The sequence below is a fragment of the Aquarana catesbeiana genome, linkage group LG04 (genome assembly GCF_042186555.1).
Source record: "Aquarana catesbeiana isolate 2022-GZ linkage group LG04, ASM4218655v1, whole genome shotgun sequence".
Classification (NCBI taxonomy): domain Eukaryota; kingdom Metazoa; phylum Chordata; class Amphibia; order Anura; family Ranidae; genus Aquarana; species Aquarana catesbeiana.
In genome coordinates, this window is record NC_133327.1 from 198,048,008 (window position 1) to 198,071,613 (window position 23,606).

Consider the following 23,606-nt stretch of genomic DNA (forward strand, 5'->3'; position numbering starts at 1 on the left):
GAGAAGTGATAAAAGGGGCTGCTGAGGGTCTGTACTTCCTCTTGCAGCAGCTGGACCTGGAAGAGAAGAAGCACCCTCCCTCCCCGTCGCGGTGTATTTTATGTGGTTGGGTCACCCCGGATTCCGGGGGGGACGTATTTCTTTGTAAATAAAGGTTGAGTAGCCCGTGTTCTGAAAACTGGGCAAAGGTTTTGCTGTTAAATATTTAATTTCATTTGAAAATTGGAATTATGTTTATTTGTATGAATATTTGTAACCAATAAAATTACCGTGGCCAATTTTTGCCATATATGAGTATGTGTGTTTTTTCCTATCAATAGGTTTTTATGGTTGTACCTGGGGAACTAAGGTTAGGGGCAAGGTGTGGCCTGCTGTCCCAAGCAAATGGGGTGGTTTTTCTGTGACGTTTGCAATCCTTATCAATATCAATCAAAGAGCTAGGGAAGGGATAAGTTGTAACATGGCCTATGGCTCCATTTGGCCGTAGTCCATCTCTGAAATGAGTTGTCCAATTTAATCAAAGTTCCTCTATAATATTATTAATGTATGTTATAAAAATAAAATAAAACATCTTGCTGCTAGCTACACTATTACCTTTGCCATCCACCAGCTTTAATAGACGATGCTTGAGTATGGTAACTATAAAGATTTAATTTACCGTTTTACCCTATAAAGTAATCTGAGGTATAGAGGGAGCGTCTGGCATTTGTCTGGCCTAATTTTTCTGACTCTGACCTAGGCACAAGGTATCATGGAAATGGATTCTCTTACAGTGAGTTTAAACCGTAACTGTGCCTTTCATAAGAAGATTACTTCCCTTTATCGTCCAACATGATAGCTGACAGCAAGAATTAACTACTTAAACATTAGAGTAGTAGATTGCTGTTAAATAATTTCCTCAAATGCTAGAAATCACATACTGTTGTAAGGCATGAAAATATCCTTAATTGTACTTAATGAATAGAAACAAGGGCATTCCAAACTAAACATATAGAGCTATAAATCTCAGTTTAAAGAACAATTCTGAAGAAAAGCAACATCTGTTTTAGCTTTAGTTTGTACTCCACTGAGAAATAAGATGGAGAAAGTATGAACTGTTGACTAGAAATGGGTGAAAATAATATACTTAAGCTAGACCTGAAGTCTGGAAGTAAACAATACACAGTCCCATGAGTAGTCTCAAAAAATAGCCAAAATTGCAATAAACCAAGCAAAAAGATCTTATATTGTAAAAATAGATCTAAGAAATCAATCACATTTTTGCTAAAATTAACGTAAGCTTTCCAATTGCATTGTAGAAGATTGCCATCATCAGATATCCTCCCCATAATCTGACCAGATCAAGGAAATTCAACTAATTAGGGAGGCCTGATCAACATCAATTTGCCATGATGCATTTGAAAGGTCAAGGTAACTTATGGCTATAAAGTGCAGGGGAACCAAACCATTTTTTTTCTGTATCGGTCCAGCAGGAGCGAGTGGAGAGATGAGCACCAGTGGAAGTCCGGATCGAATGGCAAGTGTGGGGCTAAACTTGAAGGTTAAGGCGTGGTATCAGGACAGTGGGAGCCATCAGTATTGTGAACTAAAACTAAAATGAGCTGATTATTGTAGCTGTAATTATAATTTTCTGTTAACCTTCGACTGCCATGGGATATTCGATAAACTTTTGGATTTTTTGGTGGTGGAAATCCATGACATCCAGAATATGTCATTTGTAGTTGAAGAGTTAAAGGAGAAGTATAGCCAAAGCTATTTTGGCTATGTCACAGGAGTGTACTTAGTCCTGCACCCCCCGTGACCCATTTTTAGCTGACAGCGGGTTAAAGCCCGCTGTCGGCTGACATCACAGAGTCGGTCCAGGATCTAAAAAGATCTCACTCAAGAAAGGGGTTTTTACTCCGAAACATTGTGATTCCTTTGCCTGATCCTGAGTGTCCGCATTTCAGCTGAAGCTTTGTTCTGGTATCTATCTATGTGTATTAATGTTTGATAATTGCTGCACTATTAGCCTGGATCTCCTCCTTGTTCTACTGAAAATGAATTTGTTGCTTGTAGCTGAGAGTTTGTCTTTGTCTAAATAGAGGAACTGTGGGGCGATCTTGTGCATGTACTGTTGTGTCTGTATATGTTGCTTTCATAAATATATCAAATCAAAACGTTAGCTGTTTTGAATGCTGCCTATGACTTACTTTCTGAAAATAGCTCGACCATAGGGTCAGGATCCATCCAGATGCCTGGACCGGCAGCTGGCTCAGCCTCTCAGCAGTCCGCTGAGAGGCTAATCCAGCACTTTCCGCCCCCTCCACAGCCCAGAGATCCAGTGAGCACTGGAGGGGCATAGCAGAGAGTCAGTGACTGACAAAGGAGGGGAGAAATGAGCAATCAAGGTTGTTTGCTCACTCAGTTCTCACTGCAGAGCTGGTAGGAGACAGATGCAACTTAGGATCGAGTATAAATGCTTGCTTTTTAAAAAGTCCATACTTTTCTTTTAAACTTTTACTCTACATATACACTACCGTTCAAAAGTTTGGGGTCACATTGAAATGTCCTTATTTTTGAAGGAAAAGCACTGTACTTTTAAATGAAGCTAACTTTAAACTAGTCCTAACTTTAAACAAATATACTCTATACATTGCTAATGTGGTAAATGACTATTCTAACTGCAAATGTCTAGTTTTTGGTGCAATATCTACATAGGTGTATAGAGGCCCATTTCCAGCAACTATCACTCCAGTGTTCTAATGGTACAATGTGTTTGCTCATTGGCTCAGAAGGCTAATTGATGATTAGCAAACCCTTGTGCAATCATGTTCACACATCTAAAAACAGTCTAGCTCCTTCCAGAAGCTACAAAACTGACCTTCCTGTGAGCAGATTGAGTTTCTGGAGCATCACATTTGTGGGGTCAATTAAACGCTCAAAATGGCCAGAAAAAGAGAACTTTCATCTGAAACTCGACAGTCTATTCTTGTTCTTAGAAATTAAGGCTATTCCATGCGAGAAATTGCAAAGAAATTGAAGATTTCCTACAACGGTGTGTACTACTCCCTTCAGAGGACAGCACAAACAGGCTCTAACCAGAGTAGAAAAAGAAGTGGGAGGCCGCGTTGCACAACTAAGCAAGAAGATAAGCACATTAGAGTCTCTAGTTTGAGAAACAGACGCCTCACAGGTCCCCAACTGGCATCTTCATTAAATAGTACCCGCAAAACACCAGTGTCAACATCTACAGTGAAGAGGCGGCTGCGGGATTTTGGGCTTCAGGGCAGAGTGGCAAAGAAAAAGCCATATCTGAGACTGGCCAATAAAAGAAAAAGATTAAGATGGGCAAAAGAACACAGACATTGGACAGAGGAAGACTGGAAAAAAGTGTTGTGGACGGATGAATCCAAGTTTGAGGTGTTTGGATCACAAAGAAGAACGTTTGTGAGACGCAGAACAAATGAAAAGATGCTGGAAGAATGCCTGACGCCATCTGTTAAGCATGGTGGAGGTAATGTGATGGTCTGGGGTTGCTTTGGTGCTGGTAAGGTGGGAGCTTTGTACAGGGTAAAAGGGATTCTGAATAAGGAAGGCTATCACTCCATTTTGCAACACCATGCCATACCCAGTGGACAGCGCTTGATTGGAGCCAATTTCATCCTACAACAGGACAATGACCCTAAACACACCTCCAAATTGTGCAAGAACTATTTACAGCAGAAGCAGGCAGCTGGTATTCTATCGGTAATGGAGTGGCCAGCACAGTCACCAGATCTGAACCCCATTGAGCTGTTGTGGGAGCAGCTTGACCGTATGGTACGCCAGAAGTGCCCATCCAACCAATCCAACTTGTGGGAGCTGCTTCTAGAAGCGTGGGGTGCAATTTCTCCAGCTTACCTCAATAAATTAACAGCTAGAATGCCAAAGGTGTGCAATGCTGTAATTGCTGCAAAAGGAGGATTCTTTCATGAAAGCAAAGTTTGATGTAAAAACAATGTTATTTCAAATACAAATCATTATTTCTAACCTTGTCAATGTCTTGACTCTATTTTCTATTCATTTCACAACGTATGGTGGTGAATAAGTGTGACTTTTCATGGAAAACACAAAATTGTTTGGGGGACCCCAAACTTTTGAACGGTAGTGTATATCATCTGCTTTGCCAGTCAAAGATTTATAAATCAGTTCAGTCAGTCTGGTAATTTACATGGCCTGATGCCCTGTATAACCAGGACCTTCATTTTTTACTGGCTCAGCATTTGCAGCATGGTAGAGGTGTGTAAATCATTAGGCTGACTGAACAAAATGTCAGATCAACTGACTGGTGCACCAGTTTTTATATATGTATTTCAGCAATCTATTTAGATGCTTTCCCGGAGAAACATTTTAACTTTTGGATGGCTTCTGTGTCATAGATGCCCATCACTAATGTATCCAAAAGAGTATAGAATGCATCATGAAAGACAAAGATGTAAACAAACTTAAGTCTATAACTACAAAGAGAATATCAAGGTCCCTAGCACTCAGCGGCACCCCCATGGAGCTTTAGGCTCTCTCCCCCTTCCCGCTCTCTTTTACAGGTTGCTACTGGCTTCTACAAAAACATCCTCTGTATAGCAACAGCCAAGGAGTGGTTTCTTTTGGCAGGTGCTTAATAGCCCGCCCTACCAAACCTTTTTAATGCTTGCTCTATCCTGCTTGGTCACCACTTCTGAGGAGATTGGACCGCGGCTGGCTGGGAGGATTGAGCACCGCTCCCCGGACAGGATAGAAAGCCTCCTTGGCCGCCTCATAGAGAAGGTCAAGAGGAGTGGTGAATGAGATGCTGCTTAGAGGGAGATTCCTGTGTCCCTCCTCCTGATAATGCACAGAATAACTCAGCCAAAATGGAACAAGCAGCTGCTGATATGCGCAGTTTACTCCATCAGTCTACCAGGTGCAAGAAAAGACAGGGATACCTCTCCTTCTTCATTCAGCAAGAATAGCGCCCCCACTCGGTCAGCAAAAGGTACTCCCCTGTCCCTTGCTGAGGTAGCCACTCAGCCAGCTCCTGAAGCAGCTAATAGTGGGCAACAGAAGTCTTCTACCTCTTCTGCTGGTGAGATATTTTCTATCTCTAATATTAATGAATTGAGTGTTGTATATTCTGTAGCTAATATTTTGGCTAGCTTAAAAGGAGCAAAGTATTGGTATTTCTCAGAGCCAATTTAGGGGGGCACAGAGCACTGATGCTTTACAAGACTCTAATAAAGTTGTTAATTCTCGAGATGCACATCCTATTATTGGTGCTTTTAGGGCGGTAGGGAAGGTGATGCGGAGCGTGCCCCACCAGCCCCACACCATTCAGGTCTTGACAGGCAAAAAATTTGGTTTCATAGGTATTGAGAGTATTCATCAGAGAAACGGAACTGATCCCAGTAGAACCATCTGGTTTTGTGTTCTTCCGATTTGTCCCGAAGAGTGAAGGTCAGATTCTCCATGCTTTCTATGTCTTTCACTCTGGCGAACCATTGGGCGAGTGTAGGAGGAGATTGTTGTTTCCACATGGCTGGAATGCATGTTCTAGCTGCATTAAGTAAATGTTTATGTAATGATTTATTGAGGGGTCAGGTTAACAAGAACTGCTGCAGGGTCTCCGGACACTGAGATGTCCGTAAATTTGTGGATCAATTGGAGGACTTGTAGCCAAAATGGCTGGATGCCCAGGCATTCCCAGAAAATGTGTAAAAGTGTGCCCCTGTGGGAATCACATCTCCAGCATTGATCGCTCAATTGTGGGTATAGTTTGGCTAGTACAGATAGGGTTCTATACCACCGTGTCATGATTTTGTAAGTGGTTTCCTGGTACTTACTACATAGCGATGATTTATAAGCGAAAAAGAGAATCTTATCTTTTTGTTGTTTCAAAAAAGTGACCTGAGGGTCTTTTTCCCATTTGGAAAGAAAGGGAGGTTCCGATTGTGCATGGAGATCTAGTAGAGCCTCGTAGGAAAGGGACAAGGATTTCCTTATCGGACCTTCCTCCAGACAGAGTTCCTTAAATGGGCTGAGAGGCCTCTAAAAGAGGCGTGGCTTGGGTAGTGAGTTCAGGAAATGTGATAATTGGTGAGCTCGCCAGTGGTCCAGGAACTGTGATCCTGAGCCCATAAATAGGGTTCTGCATGAAATCCAGCCGTTTGTGCAGAGGAAATAGGACGCACATAAGACTTTCTGTGGTGAGTGAGCGGTAAATGCTGATCCTGTCAATCCAGGTCCAAACTTGGGATGTCATATTATCGGTGTCATTGGGAACAGGAAACTGTTGAGCGAAGAAAATTTAAAGAACCTTTCGGATTCGGTCAAAGTGGGTCCAATTAAGGAGTGGTGGGAGAGGTGGGTAATGGGACTTTTCCCTGCCCAAGGCAAGCCCTGTATTGGTACCTGTGCAGCATCTTGTTCCAAGCTAACCCATAGCTTGGTGGCGCTATGCCTACACAAGTCCACTACCCTGTTCATGTGGACAGCTGTAGAGTAGAGAGCTGGATCTGGGAACCCCATTCATCCCTTGAGTTTAGGCTGAAGCATAAGTGCTCTGGCGAATCGGGGGGGTTTTCCCCACCATACAAAATTAGTAAAGGTGGATCTAGCCGATTGAAAGTACGTTTGGGGGATCTTAATAGGCAGGGCTTGTAATGGATATAAAAGTCTGGGCATCCCATTCAGTTTTAGTACGTTACATCGGCCGAACCACAATAGGGCTAGTCCATTCCATCTTGCCAAATCTGTGGACAATGAGGCCAGTAGTAGCTGAAAATTAAGTTTAAATATAGAGTTTGGATTTGCTGGTATTTTTGTCCCTAGGTACGGGATACTGGGGGTCGCCCATCTAAAGGGGAAGTTAGGCCGTATGCTTTGCAGAGTAGGGTCAGGGAGGGAGACATTAGGGGCCTCAGATTTTTAGAGGTTTACCTTGAAGTTGGATAGGGCACCATAGTTTTTCAGTTTCCGTAGTAGGGAGGGCAGAGAGGTAAGGGGATCCATGATATAAAAAAGAAGGTCGTCGGCATATGCTGCCACTTTGTGGTGGTATGCCGTGGTTTGTACTCCCTTCACATCTTGGTTATTACGTATGAGTTGAAGAAATGGTTCTAGTGTCAGTATAAAGATAAGTGGGGATAGGGGACATCCCTGTCTGGTGTCATTAGAGATCACGAGGGAGTCAGAATTAAAGCCATTAACTCTAATAGCTGCTGTTGGGTTTGCGTAAATGGCAGCTATCCAGGACAAGATTGGGGCGGGCATACCAAAACATTTGAGGGTTTCAAAAAGAAAGGTCCAATCAACTCGGTCGAAAGCCTTTTCGGCATCTGTAGATAGGGGAAGCAGAGGAGAGTTGAGTTTCTCGGCTGATGCAATGATATCTAATGGTTCTAATGGTGTTGTCCCTAACTTCCTTGGATTGGATGAACCCTACCTGATCGAGGGATACAATACGCTGCAAGATGACATTTAATCTGGTTGCGATAATTTTGGTGAATAACTTAATGTCGCAATTCAAAAGTGAAATGGGGCGATAGCTGGCACATTGTAGTGGGTCTTTGCCTGGTTTCGGAATGACAGAGATGTTAGCGCTGAGTAACTTGGAGCGGGTACTATGGCCATCTGTGATAGCGTTAAATGCTTCTAAGAAGTGTGGCGTAAGTGTCGTTTGAAAGGTTCTATAATATGAAAGCGTAAAGCTGTCCATTCCTGGGGCTTTCTCAGGTTGGGTGGCTGCGATGGCCATTGCAAATTCTTCGGATGAGAGTAGCTGGGATAAAGATTCCCTTTCCTCCTGCGTGAGCCTCGGGAGTTGGGCCTCCTGTAGGTAAGTTGTCATTTCAGAGAGTAAACTGGTTTGTTGCAAGGCCGAAGGAGTAGGTCTCAAGTTGTATGAATTCAAATAAAACTTACGGAATGCTTCAGCTAACTCTGGGGTGGAATGTATTTTAGAGCCGGAAGAGGTAGTCAGTGCCGAGACTAATGATTTACTATTTTGGGATTTCGGTGCTCTAGCCAACATGCTGCTGCACTTGTTGCCATGTTCATGTTATGAGCGACTGACCCTTAGAAGAACATGTTTGGCCTCGTAAAGGGAGCGTTCCCTAATCATTTCCCACACTTTCGTAAGTTCCATTTCCAGTGCAGGGTCTTGATTAAGTTTATGCGCTCGCTAATGTTTTTGTTCTGCGTTGTTTGGACGCATGTCCGTGCTTAATAGAGATCCCACGGAGGACACACTTGTGTGCTGCCCACAGGGAAAGGGGGTTTTCTACAGATCCTGAATTCGCGGCGAAGTATTCACTAAGTTTGCGCTGTATGTCCGCTGTGATTTCCGGGTCTTTTAACAGTGATTAATTTAGATGCCATATCGGTGTGCTAGATTGTTGTTGGGGGTTAACTACTAATATAATCGGTGCATGGTTTGAAATTGCAATATGGCCTATTTTGGCTTTGGAGATTAGAGGAATTGTGGAGTGTTTTAATGATAAATAAATCAATTCTGGTGTAGGAGCCATGTGGGGGGGAGTAGTAGGTATAGTCTCTCTCTTGAGGATGAAAGATCCTCCAAATGTGAACTAATTGGTGTGAGTGGAGAAGCTCTTTGAGGCGTAGTCTCTAGGGGTGGAAAGTAGTCTCACTGAGGATTCCTTGCGGGGGTCCATGGTTATGTTAAAGTCCCCTCCTAAGATAAGGGTCCCTTACTTGAAGGATTCAAGAGTGGAGAAAAATGATTCAAGAGCTGCTACTTGATTGGTATTGGGCAGGTATACGTTCCCCAGAGTAAAAGTGTGGGAGTAAATTTTCCCTTTCAGCAGGAGGAATCTGCCCTCCGAGTCCCGATGGACGTCCGTCAACTGCCATGGGAGGGACTTGGCAACCAGCATCCTAGTCCCCTTAGATTTGGAAGATGGAGACGGGCTGTGATTTACCATTGGGAAATTGGAATTGTAAAATTTAGGGATCTTATCTGCTCTAAAGTGGGTCTCTTGGAGAAAAACGACATGCGCTCTTAGTCTCCAGAGTTCCTTGAGGCAGCTAGTTCGTTTCTCGGGTGAGTTTAGCCCCTTGATATTCCAGGAAATGATCTTCACTGACATGGCTGGTGTGACGCCAGCTGGCCCCCGACGCATCCCTAGGGGACTAGTGGGAAGAGAACAAAGGGGCGAAGGAGGGGGAAAGAGAGAGGGTGGGAGGGGAAGTCAACAACGGTTTGGGTAAGCTGGGAGTAAGTGGGAAAGGGATAGAGGGGAAAGAGAATGACACAGGAAGGAGAAGAAGAGAGGAGGGTAACAAAACTAATGCTCACACGAGCAGTTATACTGCCACCAGGGTAGAGAAGACCTGGAGTGGGTAGCAGTAAGGCATTTCCAGACGCCCCGGCCTAAGGGGACCCCACCAGCCTGATTGCAAAAATGAAATAAAAAGTAAAGTTAAAGAATAAACCTCAAATGATGCCTCCGGATCAAATCCTGTGAAGGCCAGGGTACCCCGTCAGGCAATGCTAACTATGATCAGTTAAATGAGCTGTAACATAAGGTAACATTTCAAAGGTACTGACAATACAAACTGGTCAAATGACTGGATGGTGCAATTGCACCTCATTTATTCTATATAATCCCTCATAGGGGTGGCCCCTCCAAGATCTCACAAGTGTGGGGGGAGCATTTCCACTCGAACACGTGGGTGACCCTGTCAGAGACTAACAGTGTGCCCTGAGGACAATGCCTCTCTATGATTGACAAGGGTAGAGGGCCCAATATGTAGCTCCCAGATGGCGTATACGCAATTAATTTGGATTTCTGATGTAGAATAGACCCATCGAAACTAGGGGTTGTGACGGAGCTGTGAGGCGCCAGTAATTGCCCCCCCCCCCCCATGGATGAGATCCTGGAGGTCTCCCCAGAAGCATAAAACAGATAAGCCCATACCCTAACCCTATATTGAAGCTAGTAGGGTCCAATAAGGAACAATCGAGTGTAATTCCTAGAGCGTTAGGCAATAAGTGTACCAATAAGTAATAAGTGGTGGCAATGGCGGTGGCACTGGTTCCCACAGAGACACTTGTCCCTTAGAGTGAATTCTATTTTTTCTCTTTTTTCTTTTGCCCACCCTTCCCCCCCTTAAAAAAATAAATAAATAAACCACACATGTTTAGCATTGCCCACCGAAGGTGTTCCTGGCTCGGAAATCGGTGAGAGCAAAAGGGCCCAGGTCAAACAGACAGTGGTATGTTACTCTAAAGGTGTGGGGTATTCTATCAGGTGATGTGAATCAGGTTGGGCAATACATCTCTTTGCATGTCAAGTCCATTCCAGGGGTAGCCACCTCGAGGTCTCACTTATGTGAAGGGAGCCAATCCACCCTGTTATATGGATATTTCTGTCGAGGGTCAATTATGCGCCCAGGGGGGTGGGATTCCTCATTATAATCTGCAAGTGAAGAGGTGGAAATTTGTGTCTCTTGGGAGGGAGAGCGGCCATTGGTTCAGGATCCCTTTGGTAGTGTTGATTTTGCGACACTGTGAGTGGCGAGAGGGGTGGGGGGTAGTTACTTTCAAAGAGGGGTACCCGTATCCACCATCCCCCACCCGTGAGACCCCAAGTGCCCCCATGGAGATATCCAAGGTGGTAACAACGTTGTTCCTCCCCGTTGGACTTGTTGAAACTAAGGAGGGATAGAAAAACAAAAAAAAAAAAGAAGGGGAGGGAGGAGAAATTCTGGCAGGTTCCATAAGAGGGACTCCAAAGTTCATTGTAAGAGGGATTGGAAATTTTCGTCAAGTGTCTATGGAACGCTTTGTAGCAAAAACAGCATGGGGAAGCTGAACGGTCTTTAACGTCGCCCTTCATTCTGTGATGTCCATTGTCTGTTCCTGCGGGATTGGCGATTGTCTCTGGCTCGTTGAGGTCTGCCTTGAGGCGCACCGCCTGGTGGATCAGATGAGACATCAATAATGAGCCAGTTTAGAACTGGTAGGGGCTCCATCTCTGCAAAGTTGAATAGGTCAGGTAGTTCCGAGGGATGCCGCAGCGGGAAGGAGCAATTGTCTTTGTGTACTTTTAGGTGAAATGCGTGACCCCATGTGTAGGGCATTCCTAGCTCCACGATTCTCTCTAGCAGGGGTTTCAGGGCTCTGCACATTAGCAGGGTCTTTCTGGAAATGTCTGGCAGGAGTTGGACAGGAACCCCGTCAAATTCCAAAATTCCTACTCTCCATGCCTGTTGAACAATTTCTTCTTTAAGCTTGTAGGCATGCAGGCGACATAGTACGTCTACCCTATCAATGGCAACTTCTGTGTCTGGGGGGTGGTCAAGATACCTGTTAAAGATGGCGGTAACTTTTGAATGCATTTCTGCCTGCGTCACAGTCTCTGGGATACCCCAGAGCCGAATGTTCTGTCTGCAGCTGCGATTTTCAAGGTTATCAAGAAGTAGGTGAAGTTGTACACTTGATCAGACAGGTCAGTGTGGGCAGATTGAAGGTGGTCTACCGTATGTGCCATTGCCCCTTTATCCTGTTCCAGTGCTGTTACTCTGTCATCTACCTCAGACACTTCCTGCTTAAGCACTTGTAGTTCTCCCCTCCGTGCTGATTCTACCCTGTTTGCTAAGGCTTCAAAGTCAGCTCTTGTGGGTAGTTGCTGCAAGAAGGTCCACAAAATTTGCTCTGTTAAATGTGCAGGGGGGGGGGTTTGTGCTGTATGGTGGCTTTAGGTATAGTACTCACTGTGACCTGTGCAGTAGAACCATGCAGCCGGGCGTCTGTTGAATTGTTGTGGCTGTAGTGGATGCCCTGTGGGGAAGCATCCATCGCCAGTGAGTTACTCGGGGCCTCGTGGAATGTCCCTGCCTCAAGGGACATAATATAGGAGCGAGGCAAACATGGAGAGAGGTCGCTAGGAGGGGAGAACGGCGACATGTCATTGTCTTGGCGGTGTTCTTCTTTTTGCAGTGCCGCGGGATCCAGAGAAGTGTGGCTACAGGTGGCCGGCGCCATCTTGTTCCCGGCCAGAGTAGAGTCAGAGGCCGTCTGTAAATTCAGCCGGTACCATTCCATGTTGGGAACGGTCTGTAATGTGTAGTCTGTTGTGTTCCCGGTTACTACCAGGGCTGGCAAGTCACCCCAGGCCAGGACCTGAACTAGTTCACCTCCTCATCCGTCTGCGCCGAGACCGTGCCCCATCCTTGCCTAGGGTTTTTATCTGTCGTGCTTTTGTTTTGAAACCTTCTCTAAATTTTTACAATGGATTTTATCAGACGTTTCACATTATTTGAATGGTTTTCACTTTGTAGGTCCTTTTAATTCTCCAATCTGTTCTGCATCAATATCCTTTTTCTTTTTCTTTCATTTTTTTTTTTTATTTCAATATTTGTGTCTCATTTTTACTTGCTCAGGAAAAAACTGCATTCACAACTGCCATTATCAAATTTCTCACTATAGATTCATTGGTTATGGAATTTAGATTGCCTCTAAAATAAGCTAATTTGTATGAGATCTATGACTTTTTTTGTCCAATTGCAAGACCTTGTTGAAGGATTTTCTAACATTTCTGGGTCTATTTGTCTTTTCGGTAAGGGTCATCCTGGTCGCTAGGATATTCAGGCAGATACTTCCATCATGCCATATTATCATGAAGGTGTGTCATTGACCCCAAATTTATTCTAAAGCAGGACAAGGCCCCAAACATACAGCCAATGTCATTAAGAACTATCTTCATTGTAAAGATGAACAAGTGTACCTAGAAGAATTTATGCTGTTTTGAAGGCAAAGGGTGGCCACACCAAATATTTAATTGGTTTGGATTTCTCTTATGATCATTTTCTTTCCATTTTGTTATTTGATAAAAATAAACTATTAACACTTGTATTTCTGAGACCATTCTTAATTTAGAGCATTTTTTCACACCTGCACAGTACTGTATCTAGAGTCAACAATGCCAATAAGGACAATGCAGATGCATTATCTGATTTACAGTTCACAAGGTTCTGAGAACTGGCTCCAGGGGCAGATCTGACCGTTGTTTTTTTTCTTGCCCAGATTTCCTCTGGGGCTTGATACGGGATTGTTTTCTTCTAATCTCAGGATTTTGGTTTCAACCAAGATTTGGGAAGAATATCTTCATGTCTGGTACAAATCGTGTTCATTCTGTTCCAGTATGCAAATGAATTGTATTGAGGTCAATGGTCATTTTGCCTTATCTTGTTTCATACCCAATTCATTTAGATCTTAGTCCTGCTTAGGCACACAGAATTCTCACAGGTGTTTTGGGTTTTTTTTTCTTAAGTTTTCAGGCCTTCCTGCTTTATACTGTTTCTATAAGGTCAGCCAGGCCCTCAAAGGGTTTAGGAAGTTTCACCCAGCTATAGATGGTGGATGCTCTATTTGTACTGATATTTTAGGTAAACTCAGTTCTTGAAGTTGTTGATGTTTTCACCATTTGAGTTTTTACCTTTTCAACTACTTCTTACTGTAGCCATTTTTTTGGGCTTTGAGAATTGGGGAATTTGGGATAATTTTCTAAAATTGTTCATTAATAGATTTAAAACTGATTTATTGGGCAATGGTTGTCTAATTACATTATATGGATCTTCTAATTTGGTTATTTGTCTTATTGTTAATGCTTCAGAATATTTGTCTGGTAGACTTATGTTTGATGGTTCATTTTTCATTCATACTGATCTAGCCACTTTGACAAGATTTCAGTTTGCAGCTGTTGTCTCTTCTGGTCTTAAAAAAAACTTAACCTTTCTGGGTTTTCATTTTTCTTCTCACTTATTTTGGATAGGGGCTGCGATGACGGCTAGCTCTTTTGGTTTTTCTCCTAATTAACTTAGGTGCGTGGGTCATTGGGATAGTAATTATATATATATATATATATATATATATATATATATATATATATATATATATATATTATATCCACCCTAATTTGTTAATATACTATGTTTCTTTCAGGTTTGTCTAAACCCATAATTTATATGATAGTTGGTCATCCTTATGTTTATTGTGCCAGAAAGCAAGCAAGCGCAGGGGGTAAGAAATTTTTTGTGGGCTATTTGTTGGGGCAATGGTGTTAGCGCTTCAATCATCACGGCACAATGGTTGATATGGTGTCAGGATGATTGAAGCATATTATTGTAATATAGAATAAAATAGTTCAACTTACCATAATGCAGTGGGAGCCCTGAGCGTGTCACTTGACACGTCGCCTGCCACCAGATGTGGATTGTTACTTACCACGTTGCCTGCCACCAGATGCAGCTTGACATTTGCCACATTGCCTGCCACCAGATGTGGATTGTCACTTTCCACAGTCACCTGACACCAGATGCAGCTTGTCACTTGCCACGTCGCCTGCCACCAGATGCAAAATGTCACCTGCCACATCTCCTGCCACCAGATGCAGCTTGTCATTTGCCATGTTGCCTGCCACCAGATGCAGATTGTCACTTGTCACCGTCACCTGCCACCAGATGCAACTTTTCACTTGCCACAGTCACCTGCCACCAGATGCAGCTTATCACTTGCCATGTCGTCTGCCACCAGATGCGAAATGTCACCTGCCACGTTGCCTGCTACCAGATGCAGCTTGTCCTTTGCCACATTGCCTGCCACCAGATGCAGCTTGTCACTTGCCATGTCACCTGCCAGGGCCACCAGATGTGGATTGTCACTGTATTGGTGCAACACTGGTCCATTTAACACAGAGGCAGGCCGGTGAAACAGAGGCAGGCACAGTGAGTGCAGGATGTCATCTCTCTGCTCCCCGTTGTTGCTCCTTCGACATTGAAGAGGCCCTGCTGTGAGGGCAGAAGAGCAGTGATGCAGGGAAGGCAGTGAGAGATGATGCCATCTCTGCTCGCCTGCCCGCTCACTTTTCTCACCCTCTGGGCCCTGTCATCCGACCGTCCCCCGGCTTACTCATGACACCTGCCCGCTTGCTTCTTTCATCCGCTCGGCCCTGGCATCCGCCCAGCCCCCCACTTTCTCATGACTCCCGCCTGTCGCGGTCTGGCTGCAGGGAAGCCACGGCCTGGTAGTGGGCCATGACCCAGTGGTTGGGGACCCCTGATTTAAAGCGTATCTTTGGCCAAAATGTAAAATTATATATTCATTTCCACATTGTATTCAAAGTTATTTCTAGCCTACTCCTAATAATCAAAACAACCTTGACGTTTGTAAACGTACTTTGTGAAGATCCCCACACATTTACTTCCATGAATTACGTGACATGTATTCACTATGCTCTGTTGATAGGCACTGTAGTGTCACAGAATTAATAGATCCTGTCTTTTTGAACTACAAGGGAATGTGTTATGGTAAGTGATACAGTATATGCTGACAGCCTATGTGGTCAGTTCTCTAGTCCTAATGATGCTTCTGCCCCCCTTCCCCCAGCCCCCCACCCAACATGCCCCACAAATAAACAGCTTTGGTTTATTATTGGTGTGTCTGTCAATAAATGCACACTGGCAACATTGTTTTATTATGCTGTCCTATCAGTAATAGATTTCTTGGAACTTCTACTGTATGTTTATAAATGTTATATTTACATTTTATTAAAAAAAACACATCCACATGGATCAGACTATAATAAGTTTTTCACATGGCATTGAGCGAGATCAATGTATACTTATTATGTGATGAAAGTTAATGTATTTAATGACAATCAAAGAATGTTTACCATGTAATAAAAATTATGAAAATAAATACTCAAAGGAGGATGACATATATACTGAACAGAAGATGGTAGCACCATTACATGTATAAAGAACTAACATCAACAAACAGCAATACGTTTAGACAGCAGTGCTGCTGATGATGATGATTATGCTAGACAGATTGTTTAGCTTAGCATGACAAAGCAAAATTATCCAAAGACATAAAGGCTATGTAAATAGTTTCCGGTGGTTTAGCTGAATGTAATTTTTTTGTAATTTGCCACCATAGGAAACTGTATGTATGTCAACTAACTGCAGTCATAAAATGAATGCATTAAGGAAGGTGGGGCTTAAGAGTATATGCAGGCAATAAAATAAAAGGAAACAAGACATAGTATTATAATATTAAAGGAAACCTGTCATGCTGGAATGTCAGCTTTAGGGTGGTTGTAAACTCTTAGATATACCCAGTGAAATTACTGGCCTCAGGTTATACACAGAGATTAAACACATCCTCCTAATAAATGTTCCTGTCTATCTGCAATCATCTCTTCTCTACATCAGTTCAAAGTGCTGAATTATAAAGCTTGTCTGAGAGTTCAGAAAAAAGGGGGCGGAAAACTGAAATAACGCTCTATAGAGATCAGAGTGGAGAGCTCTGAAAGAAGATTGGAGGGAAGGGACACACCCACTTCACACAGCACACAGGAACAGAGCTGAGGCTGTCAATCTGCTGGAGGTCCCTCCTCTGTCACTATTTTTCTTGTGTCAGGAAAACTTGTCTTGTAGGCTATGCTGGGAGAAGTGATATTTCATACTACAATGCATACTGCCAGTGGTAATTCCACGCATCAGTGCAGAGCAAGCAGTATGTGAGCAGTGGAGACTCTATTCTTTCAGGTAAGTAGCCACTGGCACCACAATAATTGGCCACAATAGTAAGGTTGTCTTTACCAATGACTAATGATGTAAGGTGCACTTTACTAGTGACAAATAATGTAAGGGGGCTCTTAAACACTGGCCATCAGCATACTCATCACTGACCAACATTGGCCTTCAGCACACTCTTAACTGACTATCAATGTAAGGCTGCATGTCACCAAGATGGTATTGTACTGACTGCCAATGCAAGAGGCTATTTCACCACTAAGCACTCATGTGAGGCGGCAATTCTTCAATTACTACCAATTTATTGCGGCACTACAATGACAACTCTGTGCAATGCTTCATACTATTGGCTGCTGCACTCAACAATCTGTGCTGAATTTTTATATAGTCCTAATCACTGACTTTAGACCATTTTCTGCATTTTGAAGAGTGGAATATAATAATGTATAATGGAAGTTTAATTTAAATAAAAAACCTTGTGGAACTCTTCTTCTTTAACCACTAGCCGACCAGCCGCCACAGTTAAACTGCAGCAGGTTGGCTCGGCTGGGCAAATCGCCGTAGCTGTACATCGCTCCTTTAAGACGTGACAGCAGGCACGCGCGCACATGCCCGGCGCATGTCCCCGGAGCCAATGCGCGTATCTGGCGGGCACAATGACCGCTGGGCACCTGCAATCGCTCGTGACAGAGCGAGAACCGGGATCTGTGTGTATAAACACACAAATCCCTGTTCTTTCAGGGGAGAGGAGAGAGATTGTATGTTCATACTAAGTATGAACACTGATCTCTCTCCTCCCCTAGTCAGTCCCATCCCCCCCACAGTTAGAACACACCCAGGGAACACAGTTAACCCCTTGATTGCCCCCTAGTGTTAACTCTTCCCTGCCAATGACATTTATACAGTAATCAATGGCTATTTTTAGCTCTGATCGCTGTATAAATGCCAATGGTCTCATAATAGTGTCCGATCTGACCGCCGCAATATCGCAGTCCTGATAAAAAAAAAAAATCGCTGATCGACGCCATTACTAGTAAAAAAAAAAAATAATAATAAAAATGACATAAATCTATCCCCTATTTTGTAGACGCTATAACTTTTGCACAAACCAATCAATATACGCTTATTGCGATTTTTTCTTTTTTTCCAAAAAATATGTGGAAGAATACATATTGGCCTAAACTGTATTTATTTTTTTTTAAATTGGGATATTTATTCTAGCAAAAACTACAAAACATTGTGTTTTTTTTTCAAAATTGTCACTATTTTTTTGTTTATAGCGCAAAAAATAAAAACCGCAGAGGTGATCAAATACCACCAAAAGAAAGCTCTATTTGTGGGGAAAAAAAAGGACATTTTGTTTGGGCAAAATGTCGCGCAATTGTCAGTTAAAGCTACTCAGTGCTGAATTGCAAACAATGGCCTGGTCAGGAAGGAGGCAAATCCTTCCGGGGCTGAAGTGGCTAATAACTGCTTACAACACAGATAACCTTGCTTCCTCTTTCCAAGGAACTGTCTGCTCACTAACATTTATGTATACAGTATATCAGAATTTGAATGCAAAGTGAACAATTTGGATAACAACTGCTGACCGTGGTGCTGATTTACAAAAGCCAGTGTACAGAAAACTGGAGCAAAATAAAGCATTTTCCAATAGCAGTCATATTCCATTTTTTATTTAACACATAACCACAATTTCTTCTTTGCAATTCAGCTCCCTTAGAGCTCGTTCACATTAGTAGTTGAGGGGCAATAAAACCCTGCTTTTAAGCTGTACTTTTATTGCCCACCAAGTGTTAACTCCTTTAGCTGCAGAGGCACAAATCAGGGGGGAACACAAGCCGGGTCAGTAATTACACCCCTTGCAACACATTCCACTGAATGGGACCACTCTGCAAGCACCCCGCAGCCATGTTTAAAGCACAGCAGTTCAAGGGCTTAAAACAGGTGGTGAGGAAGCAATGCTATGCCTACTCGATATCTGTCAAACGCTCTCTGAAGAGGGATCCGAACACTGATCACATTTCAGAGAGCAAAGCTAGTGTAAACGAGCCCTTATGCTCATCTAATGTACACATCATATGTTCAGGTTTCCACAAATATAGCCACATACACAGGGGCTTCAACTTGCATAAGATTTATACGTATGTATACAATGTTTTTTCAAAGCATTTACAATACTTCCAGCAAGATTTAATCATCTTTTTTGAAGCATTCAGGCACACTTCTACTCCATTTCAGGATGTTAATCAGAACTTTAGTGCTGCCTGGACACATTAAAAAAAGAGGATCGCAGGCTTTCGGTAATCTTCAAGCAGTGCTACAGCTTACAGAAATCCTATTGAAACCTGATAGCTAAATTGTTTAAAGCTAAACTCCATGTAAAAATTTAGTCTTCAGTGACCTGCTTCACTTCAAGGGTTAAACGCTTATTTTGTTTAGGGGAAACGGAATACGCAGGAATACTTACCTTATCCCTCCTTTCCCCAGCAGCCACCATTTTCAGAAGCTCCTAGGCGGGCACTCACTGTCCTTATGTACAATGATGACGTCAGAGAGGTCACAACCAGTCAAGTTGTGAAGAGGAGTGACTTTGTGGAACCGGTTGTACAGAGGGGAGGAAGCCTACGAGAGCAAGGAGTAAGGTAAATAATTCTTCTTGTTTCTTGCCCCTTTGAAAAAAACAAACAGATAACCCTTGCATTGTGGAGGATCTCACTGCAAGGTGAATTTTTTCAGCCCACTGGATTCAGCTTTAAAGTGATAATAAAGGTTCACATTTTTAAAAATGAAAAGAAAAAAACATGTTATACTTACCTGCTCTGTGCAATGGTTTTGCACAGAGAAGCCTCAATCCTCCTCTTTTCGGGTCCCCTGTCGGCACTCCTGGCTCCTCCTCCTCGCCGAGTGCCCCCATACAAAGCCGAATCCCATGGGGCACTTGCGCGGACTTGCTCTCGAACCGGGCTGTTTGCATCTATTCACACAGCCCAGCTTCACCCTGCACTCTGCTTACAGTATTTCACTGACAACAGCAAGAGTCAATGGCTCTTGCTGTTCTCAGCCAAACCTATGAGAGCAGGGAGAGGGGAGAAGAGCTGCTGCAGAGTGCCCAACGCTGAACTGAGATCATGCTCATTTAGGGGGTGCTGTGGGGAGCTGCACTTCGGAGGATATGAAGGGGGACCGGAGGAGCACGGAGGATATGAAGGGGGACTGGAGGAGCACAGAGGATATGAAGGGGGACCGGAGGAGCACAGAGGATATGAAGGGGGCCGGAGGAGCACAGAGGACATGGAGTAACATTTACCACTTCTATTGAGATCTCAGTTTATCACCCCCCCCCCCCCCCCCCAAAGCTGAGCCGAACTACTATAAAGGCTTTAAAAAATGTTGCTTAAGGTTAATTGAAAGCTTTACAATTTTTGTAAAAGCTTGTTTTGTACTCTGTTCTTATAAAAGATAAAGCCTGTGTGTATAATATTGGAAAGCTAAATGGGTTATATAACAGCAGCAAGCACTATGATGTAATCCAAGGTAACATAATAGATTTCTAAAATAAGCACAGTTTCTTCTTAATAGAAAAATCTAACCTAAGGCATTGGACAGATGATAGCATACACTACTACCTGCATGCTGGCATTGCTTCATCTGTCAGTTGCTCATTCAGAATCTTGGCTATCGCAGTCAGGCTGTTACTCATTCTGCACATGTCTCTTCCTGGAATGCCCAGGACTTCATTAAATGTGTTTGTAAGGTTTCTAATCTCCATGAGGAGTAAATGATGAAATGAGTGTTCCATGTTATTCAACTGATTCACCAGATACGTTAGACACATCTTGGCCATCGTCTATAAAGTAAACAATAAAACATGCTTAATACAGGACAATATATAACTGTGTACAAGACAAACCCAAACCATGGTTAAATTGCTTACAAACAATAGTAGATATTTATATCAAGAAAATCTCAAACCACACATGTAATGAGCTGAAAAGGATAGGCCTGTTATACTACTAAAGTAAATAATTATTTAATGACTACACTGTATTTGCTTTCAATCCCGTGCTGAAGGAAGGAATGACAAATGATCTAAAAATGATGAATGTTCTCTATTATGTAAAAATTGGCACATAAAGATCACAGGTATGAAAAGAACATTGAAACAATGAAATTCACTTTATTTTTTATTTCATGCTGCCTTTGTTGAGTATTCAGCAGTGGAAAAGTAGTTATTTTGGGACCTATTAAAATTGATGGCACCATAGCAGAAAGCAGTTTCAAGACACTGCAACTAGTTATTGTACATAGTGTCGCTCTGAGTGCATATTAAAATTACCCTGTAACATATGAACACTACCAGACTCAGTATTGATATGTTATTTTTGCCTGTTAAGTGAATTGCTACATGTTAAGGCATTTCTCAAATCACTTTTATATGCCTCTCAAGAACTTAATTAAAACCCTTTCCATTTTGTGACCCTTTACTTTACAATATACTGTAGATGTCTAGTTAAATATCTTATCAGAACCACTACCTTCTGCCCAATTGCCTGGTCAGTACATCACTGTCTTTCTACTGGTAAAAGGGCCTATTGACAGAAAAAAACTACCAAGCTTGTAAGCAGGTAGGCAGGTGGTAGTTATTTGTCACGTCCTCCATGTTTCCCTCCTTGTTGTTTGCCAAGCAAGGTTCACATGAGAGACCCACCCCTGGGTGGGTTCTTCTGGGCTACACTAGGCACCTTGTACAGGGTCACTTTACTACACATGGGGTACACTACACAGAAGCACTTTCATACTTCTGTACAGGATAGGAACATTTGCAGGGCAAATCCACTCTTGTTGCTCTGGGAAACAGACTGCTGGCAGAAGGAGTGCCTACAAAATCTCCCTCGCTACCATAGGCTGTTTCACCTATAACAGGTAAACGCTACCGACTTGTGTCTTTACACCACTCCACACAGATGTCTTCATACTCCAATGTGTTTAAGACCCACTCAGTGGACTGTGTGTGCCAGTTACTTGCATTGCACCTTTTTAGTAACTTCAGACCAGGCAGGGACACTGTTTCAAATGCTTTACTTAGAAGAGTGCAAAGGCAATTACAGAGTCCAACTTTCAAAGGCATAATTCTTTCCTAACTCCTTAACTCTAGCTGCAGGCTGTGCCCTGCCATGGCATACCTGCAACGGCAGTGATCGTGGAACACAAAGTCCAACAGAGGCATTCTACCAGAGTTGGTATCATCGGAAACTCCAGGTTCTGATGACTTTAACATCCAGACAGTGATGCGTGACATCCTTAGGAGGGGCAGTCCTTTAAGAAGTTCTTCTGGCGGCTATCGTTGGGGCACTTTAAGTGAGTCGGTGCACTTAACGACAGTCCCAGTAAACCTGCATGCAGTAAAGGTACAGTATGGTATAGTCTCAGCACAAGTGCAAGGTAGATGTGGTTAAGATATGAAAACAGTTCGGTATAATGTGGTATAGGTGCAGTCTAGGTTTGGAATAAGTGTGGTATAGAGTGCAGCATGGGTACTGTATGGATTAAGTACACTTGGTGTCCTGCTCTCAGTGGCTCAGTCTCTGCTAGCAGTATCAGCAATGGCAAAATAGCCCACCCACCAGTCCCTGAAATGATGATAACCTTACACTGTAGGGGGCAAAAGCCTCTTCCCAAAAGCCTCTGGTGATTGGTAGTGGGAAGCAGAGTGGATGCTCCAGTCTCCCTGGGGCAGCGGTGCAGATGCTGTAATATGGGCAGTGCTGCGCTGCTTTTGGGGGTCCTCACTCCCAGCCTCAGGCTTGGATCTCCACTGATATGGTCTCCTACCTGAAGGCGAATATGCACACAGAAGTGCTCTTTCTCTCACTAATGCCCTCGGGACCAAGAGCAATTTTCCCAAGCAGTTTAATAAAAATAATCTCTCAATCCTCTTTCTGCACAGTACCTATTGGGATCTGTAGTGTAACTATTATAGCGCATTACTATTGCATTAGGGTGTGCACCCCAGAGCTCAAACACACATGCGTGTGTGTGTATAAACTGTGTGTGTATGTGTGTGCATATATATATATATATATATATATATATATATATATATATATACACACGACACGCACTCACGCACTCTTATAAGTAAATGTGAACAAACATTTTAAAATGTATGACTTTTTTTAACACTTATCAGTGTTAAAAAAATGAAATAAAACACTTTTTTTTTTAACTTATTAAAACATTTAATTGTTCACACTAGTGGTTGAGGGGCTATAAAACTCTGCGGTTGATCTGTGCTTTTACCACCCCTCAACCACTACTACCATTTAGCTGTAAAAGGCAGTATTTGGGCATGTTCACATGCCGAGCCTGCAATTCTACCCCCTGTTGCTTTCAGCAGGTGTAGCACCCACTGACTGTGACCTATTCAAGTGACTGGCAGCACTCTGCAAGCGCCCCCTAACCGTGTGCAGTTTGGAGTTCAAGGGGTTAAAGCAGGTGGTGTGGAGGCAATACAACTCCTCTTCCCCACCTCTCAAATGCTCTCTAAAGAGCGATTTGCAAACAGATCAATCAAAGCATTTGTGAATGAGCCCCTACAAATTCCAGTGTCCACAGTTCCCCCCTCACATCTGCGTCTTCCGATACATCAGAGTCCACAGCATTCCCCCTTACACCAGAGTCAATAGCATTACATCTTATATCACAGTTCCCCTCTCAAATCAGGGTTCCCAGAGAGCCTCCCTTACATCAGAGTTCCCCTTTACACTGGGAAAGCTGATGTAAAGAATGCTGTGGACTCTGGTGTAAAGGGGAACTTTGATCACCAGAGTCCCCACCTACATCAGAGTCCCCCTTTATATACACTGTAAGGAGGGAACTCTGGGAACTCTGATGTGGGGGGGGTTCAGGTGATCAGAGACCCCTTACACCCTTTATATACAATGTAAGGGGTAAATCTGACACAAAGGGGATCTCTGTGGACCCTAATGTAAGGGTGGCCTCTGATGTGTGGTGGTCTCTGGTTACTACAGGGTCCACAAAGATCC

General features: G+C 43.2%; 1 protein-coding gene across 3 annotated transcripts in view; it reads right to left on the bottom strand.

Moving 5' to 3' along the window:
- Positions 1–23,606, bottom strand: part of VEPH1 (ventricular zone expressed PH domain containing 1) — a 675,925-nt gene that overhangs the window by 352,472 nt on the left and 299,847 nt on the right. For all 3 annotated transcript variants that reach the window (XM_073626085.1, XM_073626082.1, XM_073626083.1), the window contains exon 7: positions 20,187–20,407. In XM_073626085.1, coding sequence (XP_073482186.1) covers positions 20,187–20,407 — 221 coding nt within the window. The remainder of the gene's footprint in view (positions 1–20,186; positions 20,408–23,606) is intronic.